We start from the raw sequence: 16,125 nt of genomic DNA on the forward strand, positions 1-16,125 counted from the left end.
CAGAAATATCTGATTTTTAAATGTGTACAAGAATGTGAAAAATATTGAAAAAGAACACACAAGTGTTTCATATGATTTACATATGATGTCCTTTTCATATGAATCTCATATGTAAATGGCTTGAGACACACATAAGTGTTTCATATAATTTACATATGACAACCTTTTCATATGATTCTCATATGTAAATGACTTGAAACACACTTAAATCATTCATATGAAAATCATATGTAGTTATATTCATATGATTCATATATGTGGATCATATGTAAATCATATGATTTGCTTCATATGATTCACATATGATGCCCTTTTTCTATGATTCTCATATGAAACCAATCATATGATACTCATATGAGAATCATATGTGGCTAAGTTGCCTGTGTATCATTGGAAAGATCAGAAAAATATACTCATATTGTGACGTCACTTTATAATTTTTATGGCGTAATAACTCCGAAAATGACGTCATAATTCCGTATGCTCACGATACTTGCCATAAAAATGACGTAACAAAAGACACAATTTGATCAAATTAAAATTTTAAAAACGACTTTTACTCATTACTCGGGTGCAAGCTATCGGACGCAAATACCAGTTGGTGGAATTTTTACATAGACTACAATCTATCATTTGGTGTTCTATTTCGCCGATCTTCTTGTTCTGAAATGGTTTAAGCGATTGTCAAACATCGCATGTTTTTATCGAATCTCGCTCAAAATATTGCGTAAAACAGACCTTACTGTGAGAAAAAGGCAAAGTTGACAATCAAAGAAAAATGATCGTGTTACAAACTTTGATGGTATCAATTCGTCAGGTGTTTTAACGAGATTTGAGGGATTGATGAAGGCTCAAGAGAAGTTAAGTTTAGTGTGCCCCATACTTTCTCGTAAAATCCAAAATGGCGCGGGCGCAGTTGTAACCCCACCATACCTCCACATATTCGCAAATTTTAATTCATGGAAATTGAATAAGATTTTTCATGACTGTGTAACTTATAAACCTATTTTGGAGTCAAAAGTCAAAAGCAGTAGTGATTTCTTGGGCGCCGAATTTGATTCAATGAGAAAAAATACGCAAAGAAACAAGTCATTGGCAAGACTTTTGAACATTTTATCTGCAAACGGTAAGAGTGCTGTAATTCAAAAATATATTTGTTGAAAACTGCATTAATATACTTCAGTTTTATACAGAAAATGTTTAATTTCATACAGTGAAGAGCTTTATAAACGACCGAAAATCCAGTCGTATCATGTAACTTAAAATCTTAAATGAATGCCGATGATAGCACAACCGGGCATAAACCGTGCTAGTAAACAAACCATACTATAAAATATGGAATTCCTGATAAACGGTACCATAGTTATACTCTACTTCTTTGCAGATTAAAATTTTCTTTGAAATATTTTTTTCAATTAAGCCTTTGGCAGAACTTTTAAAATTGTCTAATGTGGATAAAAACGTGACTTTTCAGTATGCTAAACATTCTATACTTTGACGTCATTTTCGCAGATATTGGGTCATAAAAATTACAAATTGATGTCAAGATTTGTTTATATTTTTCTAATCTTTCCAATGATACCAAACTCAATAATTTCCATGAAACGGATAATTTTTTATTACACAGTTCTCAGGACTTTTGAAATGCCCCTCGTATAAACATGTTTCTTTTTTTTAAATGATCAGTGCTTACCGACACCTATTCACTGAGTTAAAAGTAGACACCAACTTTCAAAAAAAAAAAATCTTTACATGTTGATTTATTTTTAAGAAAATCATTTTTGCGAATGCAATGCACACGCAAATTTGCTAAAATTTATCTACAGTAAGAATTTTAATATTCATGGTAAATACATCTGTATACACGAAAGTCCTAGCCCTTCCTGTTCAGACGTTATGGCCAAAGATATTATTTAAAGTTGGTCAAACTCCAATGTCAAAGTCCAAGGTCAATCTTTTCATACCTATCGAATGATGTTGTCACAATAAATACACATGTGTGGTATGAAAAGCATTTAATGTTCAAAAGATATTGCCATGTTTAAGTTGGGTATTTTTGAAAAAAATGGTCATGGGATTTTCTGTTTATACCATATCAATACTATATATTTAGAGAAAAGTAAGTGATTGAAAAATTAAACACATATGAAAATCTAAACAAATACTGTGGTATTATCAATTTTCATAGGGGACTGATCTTCGTGATATCGTGAGTCACCCTTATCTACATATTCACATCCCCACAAATGTTAATTTTGTAAACATACTGACCCTTGCATTTATCTTATAAATGAGTAACTCATGAAATAATCTACCCACGAAAATGGAACTTTTGCTTATTCGCGAATATGAATTCCTACGAATTAAAATTAGTCTATGGTATGTGCACGTCTGTAGAGCACAACCTATTTATAATCTCTCTACAGAGCTTCATCACCATCCAAGAGAATATCAGTCCTTAAGGTCAGAGGATACAAAAAATGGATGTCTTGATTGTTATATGTTTTTGGGCCTATATCTGTTAAAGATGATGTTAATAATAAATTTCCGAAATACATGTATTAAGAAATTGTTAACTTTCTTTGGTGTTCAAAATTGTACCCTTCATCAACCATCTTTCATAATCTATGTAAATGTTTGTCAATTCAAATATCATGTTTGTGAAACTTTGAAGGAACAATTAGAAACTATACGGTTAAACTTGTTAATTTTACTGACATAAACATGTTATATTAGATTTTGTTGACGAAAGTTTGTTTGTATCATCTGCCTTTAAAATACTCTAATTTACTCTTTTGCGAGAACTTTATTTTGTGTTCACGGAAGTTTTATACTTGCCTTTATTAATATTCCTCAAGATTATATAGACCCATAGCCGCTATTTGTGGAAAATTTGTCTTTCAATTAAAATGTTAATGAATATTTCGAGAAAATATGATGTCACTAAAATTAGTGTTCCACAGTACATGGATGTAATAACAATGAGCAACATCTAAAGTGAAAAAAGAATAAGGTTTTATTTGTTTTTGTCAGTGGATGACCGTTTATATATTCAGTTTCAACCCAAACCAATCTGCATATAAGGGTGATGTCAGACATAAAGATAACAGCCTCCAGTGCAGAAGCTGAAGACTGCTGACATACTCAAAAATGACTAATTTTGTACATGTTAGAAAACCTAATGAACACTTTTCATTTACGATAACGTAGGGAAATTTCTATCAAACGTCAGAATGATACGATACATGTATGTTTATTTTTTTTATTTCTAAAGGTTTTGTGCGTCAAATATACTATTTGACTGTGTCTGTTGAACAGTTACCTACGTTTTTTAAATGTAATAGCCTTCTGCATGTACGGAGGGAGTCATGAAGTTTTTTAAGCATTGAATTCATATTTGTGAATGTCGTCGGTTTTATAAAATATGCTGACCGTGCCTAAAAACTGAATACCTCGATAGTTTATTTCGTTTATCTTTAATGTGGATTAAGCACCCTTCAGACTGATTTACTTTATAGACGTAAGATTTAAATAATAATAAATAAATGTGATTTAAATAAACCAGACAACATTGCGAGGAAATAAGTGAAAGATAAATCAAATTAATTTTAACCCACGTTTATTGTTTTTTATGTTACTTTAACAAGGTTATACCCTAATAAAATACTCTGTTTAAATATAGTGAACTATAGCTAAATATAGTGATTTATAGTGAAAACGAACACTTTAATTTACTATAGTGAACACTTTGACATTTTAATTTACGATAGTGAACAGGGACACTGATTTACTATAGTGAACACTTTCCCATTTTGATTTACTATAGTGAACACTGACAATTCGATTTACTTTAGTGAACACTTAAATTTATTATATTCACTGTGATTTAACTATGAAAACTTTGATTTACCATGGTGATCACTATGGCAAATGTGATTTACTATGGAAAAACATTGATTTACTACATGTATTATGATAATTTTGAAAATATAGTGATATCTTTGAAAACTTTGATTTATGTAGTGAACACTTTGACAGTATTATATTTAATGAACACTTTGAAAACTTTGTGATACTTGTAACTTTGACACCTTTAATTACTATAGTTTACTATATTTAGCTATAATCTATAGTTAACTAAAATATTTTTGGTTATGGTAGATTTCTTTAATTAAACTGAATCAAAACTATGTACAGTGTCCGTTATGGACATCACTGAGGAGAGAAATATGTCGAAATGGGCATGTGGTGCATCAAGGTAAGTTTGGACCGTACACACTTAAAATGAAAGATGCCACATGAAACAATCACTTATTTTCTTAAAGAAAATAGTTGAGAGGAGCGGCTATGCAACCACTTGAACTAAGAGGACTGATCAACCGAGAATTCATGTAGAAAGAAAAACTCTTCAATTTACCAGGTTGGTTTGCATTCGTGATTCATTAGTTATTATCAAATCAAATCAATCCACAGAGTCTGACAAATTTATTTCATACTTGGATATTTTACTTGAAAAGGGCCTTAATGGTAATCTAACAACCAAGCTATAATATAAACGTGATGACTTTAACTTTTCTATCGTCAGCTTCCCTTACTTATGCAGTAATATACCTTCATCTCCTGCATACGGAGTATATATATCTCAGTTGATTCGGTATGCAAAAGAGCATGCTCTACGTATGAACAATTTCTAAAACGAGGTAAATTATTGACAAGTAAGTTGATGACACAAGAATATCGGCAGTCTCGTTTAAAGTCATCGTTTTGTAAGTACTATGGTCGATACAATGACCTTGTCAGCAAATACAATTTATCATTGAGTCAAATGCTGACTAATGTTTTTCATACCAATTGTTAGTCCATTATTTGTTCACTGAATTGACTACGCTTTTTCCCGTTATTTCCTGATCATGACAAGGAGCACACTGTGGGTGTGACCGGTCGGCAGGGGATGTTTACTCCTCCATGGCACTTTATCCCACCTCTGATGTTTCGAAGGTCCGTTTCTGCTTTGCTCCTATTTTGTATTATTTTATGGACTTTGAGATTGAATGTAGCTCTTTATCTCCATATCCTTTTAAACGGTCAATTTATCATAAATGTATAACATTAAACATGTTAAAGAGTAGTCTTTCGAAAAAATACACTGTAGTTAGAATTGGTAAAATACTCGAATATTTGAATTTTTTCCCTAACAACGATCTCAGTATAAGCTTTAAATGCCTTTTAAAATTGGATGATAATGAAAAGAAATTTACAGTACTGTTAGCACAGCTGTCAGAAATAAAACATAAATATAGATTTCAATCAATTTGAATGAAGGGAAGTTTAAATGCATGTAACAATCACAATTAATTGTATTTCACTTCAACAGTAATACTTTTATGTCATGAAAATACATGTATGTATTGAACATCAATATACCCCCCCCCCCCCACTGTAAAAAAGAAAGAATGTATTTATGAAATATGATTTTATTAATTATTTATAACATAAAATCAGTCGAAACATTTTCATTATACATTTGATTATTATGGCCATTGTGTTGTAGTATACAAGGGTTGTAAGAAAAGTTCCCTGACACATTGATTTACGGAAAATCTATTGTGTACTTCGAAGTATGAGTAATGTCTGATTAAATAGTTTATTAGTATGTAAAAAAAAATCAGGGCCATTAACTGAAATATTACAAATTGACAACAATTTTTTCTATGCGGTCATAAGATTCACGGAGCAATTACCTGACGTTAAGTGACGTGACAGTCCGATGTCAACCCCCTTAAGCATTTCCAGAGTTCCAAATATCCTTTTTTTCGACTTTTCTTGTCTTTGTTCTTCTTAAAAAATATATGAATGGTGGTTTTTACAATAAAGGTTGTATTTGTATCTATTTTACATCTATTTATGTGCAATTCAGGTATAAATGTAAAATGCTTAAATAAGGTCTGACTCCAAACCATAGAGAATAAAAAGAAAAAAATCAGATACAACAAAAAAAAAAAAACAACAAAAAACTTCTGTACATTAATGATTTGCAATCTATGCGTCATTAAATTACCTAACATCAATTATCTTTATTTTTTTTTTTTTTGATTTAATTGTTTAATGTTGATAAATTTTTATTTGCTGTCGATCAGTATTTTTTCAAGAAGGGGAAAAGTCAGCATATAAAGTCTAGAAGACTAGATATACGACTAATTATTGATAATTTTCACGGAAAACAACAAGTGTTTCAATTTTCATGACAAGAGATTACAATTTTTATAAGACAAAAATAAGATAAAAGAAAATTTTAAGATCACAATATAGCATAACTATAACTGGTAATCTCCTATGTTCACTTTATTCTTAGAAGATAGGAGAATAGCAGGCTTTTAACAAACTTATATTTTCACAAATTAGGTAATGATTTATTATTCAAACTATGATTAATTTTTTCCTGACCTTCTGTTCTTAAGATGATGTTTTCCATCTTCACTCTAAGCTTTCAGCTTCGTATTTGGTTCATAATGTGGTTTAACGTAATCCTTTAACTTTATTCCAAAGGTAAATCAAAAACAATATCATACAACTTCATTTTATTCAAGAATACAAAAACACTGATAGTGCAGTATATACATGTTTACATGCATAAGCTGTATTTAGAAAAAAATGTCACTTTATTTGCTTTTCAGGAATGACAACAGTAATAAGATACAAGATCAAAGTCATTTTTATGATCGTTTTGAACTATTTCTCAGTTTAAGTAAGGCCCGCAGAAATATAGCTAAAAATTGTTGACACGACGTTCAATACCAATCAGTAAATCAATCAGACATTGAATGACAGGGCTTAATTTTTGCATACATGCAAATAACATGAAAAATACCAGCATTTCAATTTCCGTGTAATGACAAATAATTTTCCATTGCAAACAACAAACAAAATTTACAGACAGTTTTCATGAATGTTTACAATTCATAAACAAAGCCAAAAGTTATTAAGGACATTTTGTTGCTAAGATATGTTTAAAACATTTAAAATGACATGTGGTTATGATTTATACAACGCATAAAGAAAAGTAAGAAATATTAAACATTTATAACGTAAATAATTATGCATTGTATGGCCCAATTCTGGAAATAATATAAGTATATCTATGAATATTCATTTATTATATATTCTCTTGAAAACTGTCAAGTAAATTTGCACCAGCTTTTTACAAAATGAATCTCTTTAAATTGCTTAAATAAAACAAATCTGTAAATTATTATCATTTCACTATCATAAGTTTCCAAATACATTATAAGTAATACAATAAATACATCAATATCAATAAGTAATTTAAAACTACTTTTTAAAAAAGTAAAGTAATAAATGTGGAATATCCAATACATAACAAATATACATAACTTACTTCAAATCAGTAGATGTCTAAGTTTTCCATACGATCTTTTCATTATTTCCTGAATACAATGCATAATTATTTACGTTATAAATGTTTAATTTTTTAATATCTAAGGTAGGTTTGTTGGTTTCAGAACCACAAGGCTGTGAGAGCATTTCTTGCATACGATTCGGTTTCCTAAGCTGCGGTAACATGTTAATTATTAATTGAATACGCTACTATTATCTTTAAATAACATCAAGAAATGCTTTGTGGCCATTTTCGTCTTCAACATCCATTAAGTTGGGATACGTTTTCACCAAATACTTATACATTTCTATTTTCCTATTGATACAAAATTGACGTAATGCAGTTTTTCCGTCACCTCTAGCGATATTGATATCTAAGCCTTTATCTTAGAGGAACTTAAGTACTGTGAAATCACAAATTTTCGTGGGGGGTTGATTTTCGTTGTTTTCGTGGTATAACGAGACCACGGGTTCATGTCCACAAAATGTAAAATGTCACACACGCAAGTACTCATTATTTCTTGATCCACGAAATCAAATCCCCACTAACCAAGAAATTTTCCTAAAACCACGAAAATTTGACCCCACGAAAAAATTTGATTTTACAGTATTTGAATGTCACCATCCCAGGCTGCATCATGTAAGGTATTCTCACAATTATTGTCTGTGACATCAAGTAAAAAAGGATATGTGTTGACCAAGTATTTGCAATTGTCTATCTTATTGTTCAAACAACACAGATGTAGCACAGTTTTCCTGTCATTTCTAGTACTTTTGATATCTAAGCCTTTATCTAAGAGGAACTTAAGAATATCAATGTCACCACCCCAGGCTGCATCATGTAAGACATTCCAACCATCATTGTCAGTGCCATCGAGTAAACAAGGATATGTGCTGACCGAGTATTTACACATGTCTATTTGACCATTCATACAACATTGATGTAATACAGTCTTTCCGTCATTTGTCGTGCTTTTGATATCTAACTCTTTCTCTATGAGAAACATAACCAAATCAACATTACCACTCCAGGCTGCATCATGTAAAACATTCACACCATCATTGTCAGTGACATCGAGTAAAAAAAGGATATGTGTTGACCAAGTATTTACACATGTCTATTTGACCATTCATACAACATTGATGTAATACAGTTTCCCTGTCATTACTAGTACGTTTGATATCTAAGCCTTTCTCTGATAGGAATATAATTTGAATTTCTTTTTCATTGCTGTCTAATCTTTTATCTAACAGATACTTTAGCAATTCAATGTTTCCTCCTAAAGCAGATTTATGTAAGACACTTTTCCCACTAAAGTCTTTGAGAGTCAGTAAATATGGAAATCTTTCAATAAGGATCTTACTCATCTCAAATCTGCCATGAAGACAGGCACTGTGTAAAACAGTCTCGCCTGTCTGAGGTAGAATAGTCAGCCTTTGATTTTTTAAAATTTGAAACAATTTAACGTTGCCCCCAAAAGCAACCATATGCAAAATTGAACCAGTACTGAATAGGTTGTGTTCTTCATTTAACAGGTCAGGGTATTTACTTATAATGTACTTTGCCGTTTCAAGTTTTCCATTCTCACATGCACAATGTAAAATTGAGTCCCCTTTATCAGACTTAAGGTATGGATCACATTTATGGTCGGTTATAAGTGCTTTAAGGGCATCTGTTGCACCTGCAAAGGCAACAAAATGAATGGTAGAGTGGCCACGTTTATTTTTCATTTTGCTAAGAGCAGGGCATTTTTCCAATATAAAAGATATCAATTCTAGTCGCTCCCATAAACAAGATTCAGCTAATATAGAAACAGGATGATTGTTATAAATTGGGTGGCGAGATTCAAAAATCTCCAATAGATCAAGTCCCGAGTTGATTAAATTCACCACTAAATTTTTGTTCCCAGTTTGTATTGCACAAAAACAGGTTTTAGCGTCGGGAGTGATTCCTTCATCTAGTAGAATCTGAACAACATTTATATGATTCATTAAAGTAGCTTGATTCAATGCGTCATACCTTTGTTTGTTATTTGTTATGACTTTCAAAAGGATTTTAAACATTTCTATTTGACCTGCCTCTGCAAAATAAATTAGCAATGATGCACCACTCTCGTCAAATTTACTTAAAACATTTTGTTCTTGTTGTGCAAACTTTTTAAACCCAGAGCAAAATGCTTTGGATTTCCAGAAATGTAAACAGGAGATAATTTTGAATATTTCACTATTTCTTCCACCTCGGAGATTTTCAAGAATTTTTTTATACACTTCTTCAAAGAAACTTTCGTCTATTATTTGCAAGTTTGCTTTCTTCTCTTCATTTCCTTCTACATCAAGATTGATTAGTAATGACATGTGGCAATACTGAATAACGAATGAAACATCATATTTTATAAGGGTATTCTGAATTACTTTTTGAATGCAACTATGTGAAAACGTACACAATCCATTTTCTGCAACTAGAAAAGAACCCATTAAACCATCGATGCATTTGATGAACTCCGAAGATGTATGAGGAACTCTTTTGTCGTCAGGACATATATTCATGGCTTCTCTCTTTATCTGCATATCGAAGTTAATATTACGTAAAGAAGACATTGAAACTCTTCCATTTTTCGTTAGAACATAAACAAGAACTGAAAACTGGGGTTGTGATTTCCAATACATATTTTCGACATACTGACTTAAGCACTCCGAGGGGTTTTCAAAGAAATTTGGTCCTCTACTTTGTAATGTTTTGCTGTTTCCAAACAACTTACAATACTGCGGAAACCCTAAAGGGGGTGCACAACTTAATGCTGAGTAAAATTCATTTGTTTGAAATGGAATGTCGACATATAGATCAAAAATCTGTTTCATTTCTTCTTCTGTTAATTTGTTCGCAAAATCCGAGATATCAACTAAAGCACGTTCAATAAATTCCATTTTGAATTGCAGTTGAGTTCGAATTTCAGAATACATATCATTGCGAATCGTTACAATTAAAAAATTTCCCTTCTTGTCAATTTCATCCGACAAAACACTCTCCATAAAAATGGTTGTTGTTTCCCATTGTTCTATTTCGGAGCTCCTGAAATTAAATTCTCCGAAGATATTATCTACAAAAAATACAGTATCTTTGGTTTGATCATGTTTTCCACACAATTCCTTAAGACCCGTGACAACCTTCTCACGTTTTTCATAAGATGTTTTCAGTTCTTTCAAGAGATGTTTTGCTATTGTCGTTTTACCATCTCCTGGGTTTCCTTTTATAAAAACGTACTTCTTTTTTATTAAAACGTCTCTTGCTTTCTGGTACGCTCGAGTTTCTATAAAATCTTCACATGGATTGTCTTCCTCTACATTTCATTAAAAGCAAAGATAAAATAGAATTGAATGTTCTTTTTTCAGGTATTTTGCAAAAATGCATTATAATTAATTGATTGTTTGTGCAAACATAACATGGATATTCAATTACCTCTACTCTGATATATTTTAATTGCCTTATATATGAAAAATTTAAATGTTATATCTTGAAATTTTGTCTAATACATTTTTTTTTATTTTTGCAAGAAAATATACATATATCAGATACATTGTTTTAAAATCTTTCCAATAATAAACATCATTTTTAGCCGGGCTTATTGCTCAAACAGCAATTGCCGGCTTATGTGATCCTGTTCAAGACAGGATGTTTACCCCATAGTCGCCATTTTAAAGTTACGTGTAAAAATATAGTTCTTACTCTCAAGCTCTTTTGAAATAATACAAACGCTAAATAAAGCAACAAAAATAAAACGAATCTAAATAAATAAACATATTTAGTACCTTTGAAAAATTCAATCTTAAGTCAAAGAACATAGTTCATTAGTGTACGAATTTTTGATAATCAGTGTTACGTGTATCTTAGTTCTCTACACATACGAAAGAAGCAGGAGAGGGAACCAGACTGGTCTGTTTGTTTATTTTCAGTTGCGGTACCAGATTAATTCACATTCTGACAAAATCGGACCGTGGTATCAGGACCGACTTACTGTCAGTGTCTTATCAGTTATATTGATGGTTTTAAAATGATTTTTTTAATCAGAATTTTAAATCTGATATTTTTTTTATCTGTTAATACAATATAAACGTATGATTCATTAAGAAATTCATAATGATTCTGCTCTGTAAATGAGCCCGGCTCTCTGTACTTCTGAGTACTTTGATTCATATTGTACTAGCAAAGAATCACACCACTGTATAAAGACGTTCGCATCATTTATACAATAATTAATCTTTTTAATCCTACTTTAAATGATTATTTAAATAGGTATAAATATGAACAATAAAATGTCTTTCTTTGTTTGTTATTACTGGAATTAACGGTCGCAGCTATTGCAAAAACATTTTCATAACCCGCTTACGCGTTAAAATGCGTGACTGTTGGGGAGGGGATAAAAGATTTTATTTCAGATTAGGTCATGATCATGTGTTTGTATGCATAAATCATAAAATTGTAATTACAATGAAAACAATTCAAAAAATTTTTTTCAATTCATTAAAGTTTTGATAAAGTATTACTTTATCAGTAGTACAACGGAGTTCACATTATTTTTATATTGTGAATAGCATATATGCAAATAAAGAAAAAAGTAGCAGATATGTTTACTAATCAGAGAAGAATTTTCGCAGATATGCTTGACATAAAGATGACTCAAATTACCACTTTAGGTATATTTACCATTACAGCTTTAATTACTATAATTACTTACGGAGAAGACACGCCTGTACTGGATCCATATTGTCCTCCATGCTTGAATTCCTCTTGCGTCGAAATTTTATAAATAAGGCACACAACAGAATGACAATCAAAATGATTGGTAACATTACTCCTAATAAAATCGGTATATAGTCTAATGATGTTCGTTGTATGGAGGAAGACACATCTGTGCTACAGTACATGTAAAGATAAAAATATAAAAAGAAAAATTAAACATGAGAGAGAGAGAGAGAGAGAGAGAGAGAGAGACAGAGAGAGAGAGAGAGAGAGAGAGAGAGAGAGAGAGGGTTATTTACTTTTTTGCATTCCAACACGACTCCGCTGCTTCGTAGCAATGGTTTTGTTTATCAATAGCTAAACATTCCTGATCTAGTGAAACAACAAATGGTATTTTATTTTTCATGCTTAGTGTAAATAAACAATCCTTATCGAAAAAAAATTTGCATGCTGTGTTACATTATATAAATGGTGCCTGTTTTGGAGTGTAACAGTTGAAATTGACACCCAAAGGAAAACCATTGTCAACCGACACGTCAACATGGTTTTCCGAGGGATGTCAATTTCAACTGTTACCCTCTAAAACAGGCACCATTTATTTTATTATACTGAATGTCTTCTTAAATTAAGCCAGCAAAAAAAAAAAAAAAACAAAAAAAAAAAAAAATCGTCGATTATCTTTACGTTTACGTTTAGAAAGCTTTCAAACTCCTCGCTACTCCTAAAAAGATTTACTGACCTTTTTATTGTTTGTTTGATACTCTAAGAGTCTTTTATCATATAAAGTTTCGTTATTTCTGCACTTGGAAGCATGTTTCGTCTGTCGTTTGTTGTTTTGAAGTAAGCTTCATCGGACGCAAGCTTTTATTGATGTCAAGTTTATTCCAGTTCATTCAAACGCGCAACTGACGTTTTGAGAATTCTACGGTGAACCGTACGCGCATAATATTCACGCTTGTGGCATTACCGTTGTGTTACCCGTTGTCACATGCGTTGCTAAGGCTGAGGGTAATAGAACGGATTGTTAACTGCGTCTAAACCAATTAGATTTTAGTATTTAACATGAAAGTATAATAATAATTATCATTACATATAAAGTAAAATTGTTACATTCAAAATCAATAAATTATGCAGCTACAAAATTATACATACATTTGTATATTTCATTGCTGAAATATGGTCTTTCGGGACAACCATGGGTGAAGTCTGCGCACCTAACTTGATTGAGGTAGCCAGAATTAGTGAGGTATACACAGGTACCTTAAAGAGTGAATATATGCAACTGTATTTGCTGTAGTTGAATTATTATAACTGGTTATATGTATTTTATATCACGAGATGTACGTATGTAAATTGATGAATCGTTAAACAGATTCCTAACCTTTAACGTGTGTTCACTTTTCAGCGATGTATATTATACCTAATTTTGACGATATTGCATATTTGCGCGGAATAATCATCGGATGGTTACCCAAGAACCGCCATTGTTTAGATAACTTCTTTCAAAATAGCCCAATTTCCTTTCTTCGATAATAACACTCGACAGTGCTGTTTCTTTTATTTTGAACTTTCTTTTCAGATCAATTTAATACGCAGGTATGTTAAGGTTACATGTACAACCAAATATTCTACTTGCCTATAAGATATGAAGTTTTATTAAGCTATAATGACGTGCACTTTAGAGATAACAATTTCTTACAATCGATATCTAAGATTGATTAGAGGTCGTAAAAATGAATCGAAATACGCAGATGCAAAATATTACCGGACTCTTGTCGTTCGTTTCTGGGACTATGTATTGATCACAGGGGTTAAGTACCAAACCACGTCATAACTGTTGATCAGTATTTGCAGAGTGAAAGTGAAATGAGAATTCATGTAAACAAACACAAGAAATCGGAGTTTGAAAGGATTTGGTGAGAGATATAAAGATAAGGAACAGTATTTAATACCATAGTCCATAAAACAATACAAAATAGGAGCGGAGCAAACACCGACCTCCGAAACATCAGAGGTGGGATCAGGTGGGATCATGGAGGAGTAAGCATCGCTGAAGACCGGTCACACCCGCTTTGTGCTCCTTGTCATGACCGGGAAATACCGAAAAAATCCGTCGTCAATTCAGTGTATAAATAATGGACTATATAGCTAACAATTAGTATGAAAAACGTCAGTCAACATTTGACTCAATGATTAATTGTATTTGCTGACAAGGTCATTGTATCGACCATAGAACTTACGAGATAATTACTTTAAAGGAGACTGCTGATACACTTGTTACATCAACTTGCTTGTCAATAATTTACATCGTTCATACGTAGAGCATGCTCTTGCATATCGAATCAGATGAGATATATTCATTCCGTATGCAGGTGATGAAGGTATATTGCTGCATAAGTAGGGGAAGTTGACGATAGTATAGTAAAACCAGAGAGTGTGTTTACTTTGCCGATGTGATCAGAAAAGCTCATTTAAGTTTACAGCTCAAGTGAGGTAAGAGTAATAGACCTGAATGGAAAAATAAACAAAAACTTCTGTAAATGAAGTGAAACAATTGCAAATTGTAAGTTAAAAGTCATCGACGAAAAACATCTACAGGAAGATTTACTCAATATTTTGATATAATGTGTAGAATGATAATATCAATGAAATATGTCAATATTGTTCCTGAACAAACTTGCGCTCTATAAATTTTAAAGCTAAAATTGTTGAAATTTTGTCCATTTTGTCCTCTTTCGGAAAAAGGATATAAAATCGGACAAGTTTGTGACGTCATAAAAACAAAAATTGTGAATACACTGCCTTGACACTATAATATTTTTTGTTAATTTATATTAATAATTTATATTTTTTGTTAATTTATAATTAATAATTTATATTTATTTAATTTATATTAAGTTTTTAAAATTTGACTTTTGTGGGGGCAAATTTATACAATATACCGCATATAGTTCTTTATGGCAAGTCATCAGAAAAATAATGTAAATATAAGAAATGGATTTAATTTTTTGAAGATTCATGAGGTATATGAACTACAACGCTTCAAGGCGGCATATTTATCATAAAGCGCTTACGCGCTTCATGAAATATGCCGGCGTGAAGCGTCATAGTTCATAACCTCATGAATCTTCAAAAATTAAATTCATTTCTTAAATAAACAAGTCCGACTCTCTGTATTCGGAGTACTTTATAAGATAACATACCACTTTCATACAGCCCGATCTGTCTTGGGAAGCAGAACTCTATCAACGCTGTCGTCTGCTGGTTGGGTACACAGTGGTACGTATTCCTGCCGTTGACGTCAACAGGACAGCGTCGTGACGTTGAAGACGCGTTCCATGACATCCTGTCTCTTGGACATTGATCCACCATGGAGACAGGAAAAGGATATTGTAAAACTGACATATTTTCAGGAATCTATCGAAATAAACGAAACATATGTTATAAATTAATAATAGTTATCGCTTAATTTAGCAAAATATAACATCTTCTCTGAAAGAATTTTTGTGACTCGTGCCTCCTGCAGACCTTATTCACAAAGCATCCGTTAGATAACGGGTCCGTTAACGTCACCGCTAATGTTTCCGTAAAATTATTTGGTATTCTCGAAGCACCCGTTATTTAACTTTTAGAGCGGGTTGTATGGAGGGTCAAAAAGACCTTAAACTCAAATACATGACAGTGTAATTAAGTATACTATGTATCAAAAAAATCTGTTCAAAGATATCTACTCTTTTCAAAAAAATTATGATATCTTCCATTCTATATGTTGACACGCTTTATTTTAAAACTTGATTTCAATAATTAAAGAATTTGTGGAATTGACATGCGTAAAATGGAAATGTTGCTTTCTTTATTCAAATGAAAAAATGGCACATGTATCAAAAATTGCACCAATGCACCGAACATTGTAAAAGAGCAACCAGTTACATGAATTTATTGCATCTAATATTTTTTTTCTGAAGAATTGCTCTCTTCGGTTTAATTATGAT

General features: G+C 31.6%; 1 protein-coding gene across 1 annotated transcript; it reads right to left on the minus strand.

The window, feature by feature from the left end:
* Positions 1 to 7,997: 7,997 nt before the first annotated feature.
* Positions 7,998 to 12,168, minus strand: LOC134261490 (uncharacterized). Its single transcript, XM_062743927.1, has 4 exons — positions 12,129 to 12,168; positions 10,507 to 10,733; positions 8,565 to 9,363; positions 7,998 to 8,389 (listed from the first exon to the last, which is right to left on the minus strand). The coding sequence occupies exons 1-4, from the start codon at positions 12,166 to 12,168 to the stop codon at positions 7,998 to 8,000; spliced, it is 1,458 nt and encodes a 485-aa protein (XP_062599911.1).
* Positions 12,169 to 16,125: the final 3,957 nt, after the last annotated feature.

The sequence above is a fragment of the Saccostrea cucullata genome, unplaced genomic scaffold (genome assembly GCF_032062105.1).
Source record: "Saccostrea cucullata isolate Sc308-1 unplaced genomic scaffold, CSIRO_AGI_Scuc_v1 ctg919, whole genome shotgun sequence".
Classification (NCBI taxonomy): Eukaryota; Metazoa; Mollusca; class Bivalvia; order Ostreida; family Ostreidae; genus Saccostrea; species Saccostrea cuccullata.

Bases quoted from the DNA above. Each gene is read 5' to 3' on its own strand.
- LOC134261490 (XM_062743927.1), bottom strand. From the start codon at position 12,168: ATGGAGGACAATATGGATCCAGTACAGGCGTGTCTTCTCC. The intron at 9,364-10,506 runs GTATTTTTTGTA...AATGTTGTTCAG, and splicing joins ATGATCAAACCAAAGATACT to ATTCTACTAGATGAAGGAAT. The intron at 8,390-8,564 runs GTAATGACAGGG...TGTTTCTCATAG, and splicing joins CTTAGATATCAAACGTACTA to AGAAAGAGTTAGATATCAAA.